Source organism: Geotrypetes seraphini, chromosome 5 (genome assembly GCF_902459505.1).
Source record: "Geotrypetes seraphini chromosome 5, aGeoSer1.1, whole genome shotgun sequence".
NCBI lineage: Eukaryota > Metazoa > Chordata > Amphibia > Gymnophiona > Dermophiidae > Geotrypetes > Geotrypetes seraphini.
This window is the reverse complement of record NC_047088.1, coordinates 251,070,296-251,076,295: the sequence shown is the minus strand read 5'-3', so window position 1 is coordinate 251,076,295 and position 6,000 is coordinate 251,070,296. Positions and strand designations below refer to the sequence as shown.

The 6,000-nt window shown below is 40.3% G+C and overlaps 1 protein-coding gene across 9 annotated transcripts in view; it reads right to left on the bottom strand.

The window, feature by feature from the left end:
- Positions 1-356: 356 nt before the first annotated feature.
- Positions 357-6,000, bottom strand: part of IQCB1 (IQ motif containing B1) — a 105,737-nt gene continuing 100,093 nt past the window's right edge. For 8 of the 9 annotated variants that reach the window (XM_033944839.1, XM_033944840.1, XM_033944836.1 and 5 more), the window contains 3 exons: positions 4,514-4,645; positions 4,080-4,236; positions 357-1,179 (listed from right to left, as the gene is read on the bottom strand). In XM_033944839.1, coding sequence (XP_033800730.1) covers positions 947-1,179; positions 4,080-4,236; positions 4,514-4,645 — 522 coding nt within the window. In that variant the 3' untranslated portion in view covers positions 357-946. The remainder of the gene's footprint in view (positions 1,180-4,079; positions 4,237-4,513; positions 4,646-6,000) is intronic. The other variant, XM_033944845.1, reaches the window with a different exon arrangement.

The following is a 6,000-nucleotide window of genomic DNA, read 5'->3' as shown; positions in this document are numbered from 1 at the left end:
TAACATTACCAAACCCTCCTCCCCCCCCCCAAAAAAAAAAAGACTGTGGAAAAACAATGTTTTTGGATCATTCTTTATTATAAGATCAAATTCAAATAACTTGATCTTATAATAAACAATGATCCAAGAACATTGTTTTTCCACAGTCTTTTTGGAGTTTTTTGGATTTCCGTTTCTTACTGTGGAAACCTTGGGATTCTGTTGTTTGTCCCTAACATTACCAACATTTTTTGCCACTTTCCTCTCTCCTAGTCTGGATCATGCTACATTGCAGCTAGAGTTAAGCCCTGAGGTATGACAGAACACTGATGGTACCTTAATCCCTTTGATGATGTCATTAATGAGAAGCAATATTGTTTTAAAGCAGAATCAGCCTTTAATGCCACTGACACAAGCAAATGGAAACGGTTTCAACAGTACTGTAGTTCCAAACTTTGCAGACCATTTCCAATCAAAGCAGGTAGCTGATCACTGATTTCCAAAATTTCACCATTCTCTTTATCACTTATTGCAACAATGAATCAGTATCTCCCTTATTCTCTGTATCCCAATGCTTTTTCTCAAGCAGAGTGCAGTGTCATAGCATCATGAGAGTTTTGGACTCAGAGAAACTAAAACACACTCTGGTCATTGGTTCATTTTCACAATTAAATTTTATGATGCCTCAAAAAAAAAAAATCAAATAAACTGACTGAAAATTAGCGAGCAATAATGATGCTTCTACTTTTTACACAATAAATCAGAATGACATGATTATTGTCTTCGGTTTCTTAAAAAAATTATTGCATTGTCAGTGTTCTGTTATGGAAAGTACTTAAGCTTTGATTCAGTGGAACATAACATGATGCATTCTTTATACAGTATATAGTGCTGCTGCCTTTAAAACATTGTACTACAATGTATACTGTACAAATAATTAAAAATTGATAAATGCTTATTTGGTCTGTCAACTAGATGGTTTACTTCCACCTATAAAGAGTGTCCCATATTCTACAGCTGGTAGTTCCTTAGGAACTACTTCATCATCCATGAATTCATCTCCCAGTTTCTTCCACCATGGCCAGCGAGTATACTTCAGCAAAGTGTTATGGCACTGTTTGGCTTTGGCCGCTACTGGCATTGATCGACTTGTGAAGACTTCAAGATGCTTTTCTGTGGCTTCCTTTAGACCTGGAGCATCTATGCACACACATACAAAAAAAGATGGCTATTATTTTCTTCTCTAATAAAAACAAAACCATATTGCACGTGATACATGGTATGATTTAAATCAGGGGTAGGCATCCTTGTTGTATGAGGGCCATTTAGGTTTTCAGGATTTCACCAATGAATATGCATGAGATCTCATATTTGAATACAATGGAAGCAGTGTATGCAAATAGATCTCATGTGTATTCATTGTGGAAATTCTGAAAACCCAACTGGGTTGTAGCCCTCAAGGACCACACCTGATTTAAAGGTTAGCCCACAATATACAAGAAATCCAAAATTCAGAATCTGACTTGAGAAAAAAGGAAATTATGTTATTTGAATAGGAAATACCACTGAATCCAAAATTATGTGCTGATTCATTATAGTTTAAATACATTTTTTGAAAGGTCAATAAACACAATGCCAGAGTACTATTAAAATGAGATTATATTTACCAGATATCCAAGCTAAATGTTATATGGTGCAGTAACAAGAAGTAAAGGGAAAAAAAATTCCAGATGGGAGAGTACAGTAATAGAAACCTTGTCGGACAGAGTTAGTCTTAGAATGAGATCTAAAGGGGGGGGGAGGAGACTCAAAAGAGACTTTCTGTAATCACTGTATTTTTTAAGTTGATGGGAGAAGGCAAGGAGGGGATGTTTGTAATTTGTGAATTAACTAAAATTGTAATTAAAAAAAGAAAACCAATAAGCACAATTTATGCAAGTAAGGAAAATCTGAACCTAACTGGGTAATAAACCAATTAGATTTTGAAGCACATGTGCAGTTAGAATAGCTAGCTTCAATTCATCAGTTTTTCAATGAGTTGCTTAATTATAAAATGATAATATTTTAATTCCAGTATTTATCTAAGTGATGGGAGGTGACAGCTCAGCCCAGTCTTTTTAGCCCTTATGATCCTTAAGATCACTTAGATCTGCAAATCAAAACTTGCTTACAATTCCATCCTATGGCAAAACAGTTCATGAACACATCAAGAATTCCATTTTTTCAGTAAAGGGACCTCAGCTTTAGAACTCTCTTCACAGCCTTTAGGACTTCACACTTCCATAAGAACATAAGAATAGCCTTACAGGGTCAGACCAATAGTCCATCAAGACCAGTAGCACGTTCTCAAGGTGGCCAATCTAGGTCATTAGTACCTGACCAAAACCCAAAGAGTAGCAACTTTCTGATCCAGGGCAAGCAATGACTTGTCCCATGTCTTTCTCAATAACAGACTATGGACTTTTCCTCCAGGATATTGTCCAAATCTTTTTAAAACCAACTATGCTATCTGCTCTTACCACAACCTCTGGCAATGTGTTCCAGAACTTAACTATTCTCTGAGTGAAAAAATATTTTCTCCTATTGGTTTTAAAAGTATTTCCCTGTAACTTCATTGAGTATTCCCTAGTCTTTGTAATTTTTGACGGAGTGAAAAATCGATCCACTTGCATCCATTCTACTCTGCTCAGGATTTTGTAGACTTCAATCATATCTCCCCTCAGTTGTCTCTTTTTCAAGCTGAAGAGCCCTAACCTTTTTAGTCTTTCCTCATATGAGAGGAGTTCTATCCCCTTTATCATCTTGATCGCTCTTCTCTGAACATTTTCTAGTGCCACTATATCTTTCTTGAGATAAGGAGACCAGAACTGAATGCAAAACTCCAGATGAGGTTGCACCCTGGAGCGATATAGGGGCATTATAACATTCTTAGTCTTGTTAACCACCCCTTTTAAAATAATTCCTAGGATACTGTTTGCTTTTTTGTCCGTCGCCACACATTGGGCGGAAGGTTTCATTGTACTGTCTACGAGGACACCCAAATCCTCTTCTTGGGCACTAACCCCCAAGGTGGACCCTAGCATCCATTAGCTATGATTAGGGTTATTCTTCCCAATGTGCATAGAGAAGTTTAAATCAGATTTAAAAAATTATACCATAACTGAAACCTTGAACTTCTTTTTGTTTTGTTGGTGAAGTGCTGCTAAAATAGTACATATGAACAAAAGAATAGCCTTACTGGGTCGACCAATGGTTTATCAAGCCCAGTAGCTCATTCTCAAGTGGCTAATCCAGGTCATTAGTACCTGACCAAAGCCCAAAGAGTAGCAACATTCTGATCCAGGGCAAGCAGTGGCTTGCCCCATATCTTTCTCAATAACAGACTATGGACTTTTCCTCAAAGATATTGTCCAAACCTTTCTTAAAACCAGTTACACTATCTGCTCTTACCACAACCTCTGGCAATGTGTTCCAGAGCTTAACTATTCTTTGAGTGAAAAAAATATTTCCTCCTATCGGTTTTAAAAGTATTTCCCTGTAACTTCATCGAATGTCCCCTAGTCTTTGTAATTTTAGACAAGAGTGAAAAATCGATCCACTGGTACCCATTCTAGTCCACTCAGGATTTTGTAGAATTCAATCATATCTCCCCTCAACTGTCTCTTTTCCAAGCTGAAGAGCCCTAACTTGCTGTGTTTTCTTCCTTCACTTTCCTGTCGTTGTTTTTATTCCCCCTTTCACAACATCTCTCCCTTTTCCTTGAAGATTTTAGATTGTAAGCTGTCCAGAAGGTTTGTCTATGGCAAGGGATAGTAAGACTTGAATAAACTTGGAAACTATGTTTCATATGGTCTGTTTCAGCACAGCACTGAGTATCATTCTTTCCTATTTTTCTCAATTAACACGCCCGGGACCTATACTTAATCGAAATACTGCATCCTCAACATTCTCAGTGATGTGGCCTGCTACTCAGTATGTTTTGATAAGCCATTGATCTTTATATCTTTTTCCAGAGGTCCACCTTACTACTAACACTTTTAACAAGTTTAATCCGTTGACTAAAAAACACAAACAAAAAAATTTTTTTAAATGTTTCCTACTCATCAGCATTGTGATGTCAGTGTTGATCTGCGCTAGTAAGGCCTTTCTACACAGCTCTGCTTTCTGCTGAAGTCTCCTTTTCAGAAGGTACTGTCCTAGCGTTTCCTGGGCACGTACATGCAGTTCTTTACTCTGTTCTTCTGACAACTGAGAAACCTAAGTGAGGCAACATATAATTTATCAAAATTAAGAAGTATGGTTATATGTAATATATTTATAAAAATAAAACAGATGCTATTTGTTTTAGTACATTAAATTCTGTTATTGTCAAGAGCATCACCAAGCTAATTCATTTGTTGTGATCTTATTCATTACATTAATGGTAAGCACTATGACTTTCTAGCCTCAGACACAGAACTTAGAAACAGTACAATGTACACCTATTTTTTTTGTACTTTTAGCTTGTAGTGAAGAGAGTAAAAAGAAAGCATACTGGATGAAGTCTTAAGTGTTCATCGATCTTTTCGTGGAGCTCAAGTCTTCGTGCATCTGTAAGTTCAGCAGGTCCTTTCCATGGAGAAAGAGCCTCCCTGATACATCTGCGTTTTTTCAAAAACCTAATTGCCTGCATTAAGGAAACCATACAAATGTTATAATCTAAAATAAACTGCAATCAATAAAGCTAAAATGCAATGTTAATACAGTAGAACCTTGGTTTACGAGCATAATTCGTTCCAGAAGTATGCTCGTAAACCAAACGGCTCGTATATCAAAGCGAGTTTCCCCATAGGAAGTAAGGGAAACTCGCTTTGATTCGTTCCACCTCCTCCTCCCCCCCCACCGAGGCTACCGGCGCTGCTCCATTCCCCCCTTTGAGGCCACCGACGTTGCTCCATACCCCCCCCGCGTACTGGCATCCTCCCCCCCGCTCGCGTCATTCCCCCCTCCCTCGCGATCCTACATTCCCCCCCCCCCGAGCACCGAAACGACATCTCTTACCCCGATTGGGCACCGGCACCAGCACCAACGCAAAGGACATGCCGGTGCCGGTGCCCGAAGATCCTCCCTCTTTTTGCCTGGGCTGGGCGGTGCGTCGGAGATCCTCCCTCTTGCCTGTGCTGGGCTGGACTGGGCCTTGAACATTTGCATATGCTCAAGGCCTTCTGGTCTCGCTCTCTTCGAGATTCTGAATCTGAGAATCTCTGGATCACACAATGGGCAGGAGATTTGACTTCTAAGGCCATTCTCAGCAGGCTTCCCTTCAAGGGGTAAATGCTATTTGGAAAGGGTCTGGACGACCTGATGGCCAGTGTTATGGACTGTCATCTTAAGGCCTTGCTGGATAGCAGACCCTGGGTGTCTCGGAGCATGGGAATTGAAGATTCTGTTCTTATGCAGGAAGCCCAGTGACACAAAGGTCCTTTCAGATAGAGGGCAAGCTGTCGACTTACTGGACAGTCTGGGCATAGATAGGTGCAGATCGTTGGGTTGTTCAAGAAGGTTACGAGATCAAGTTCTGTGCCCCCCTTCTGGACCTCTTTGTAGATTACCAGGTCAGCTGGCTGGCCAGATATAACCCTCAGAATCTGGCCAATGGTACAAAGGCTCCTGGATCTTCATGCCATAGAGCCAGTTCTGGAGACTCGGGCTTGGGCAGATACTCCATAGTGCCAACGAAAGGCTCAGATGATTGGAGGCTAATTCTGGACCTCAAATTGGTCAACGCTGCGCTGAAAGTACCATGCTTCCGCATGGAGACCATTCGGTCGGTCATTGCGGTGATAGTGCCTGGGGAATTCCTTGCCTCCCTTGATCTGATGGAGGCCTATCTTCACATTCCCATTTTTCTGGCTCACAGGAGGTACTTGAGGTTCCATGTACTGGAACAGTATTTCCAATACTCTGCTCTCCCCTTTGAGCCAATCAGGGCTTTTGGCCCTTCCCACTACATCCCAAAATGCACTGGGAGGGGGAAGCCCT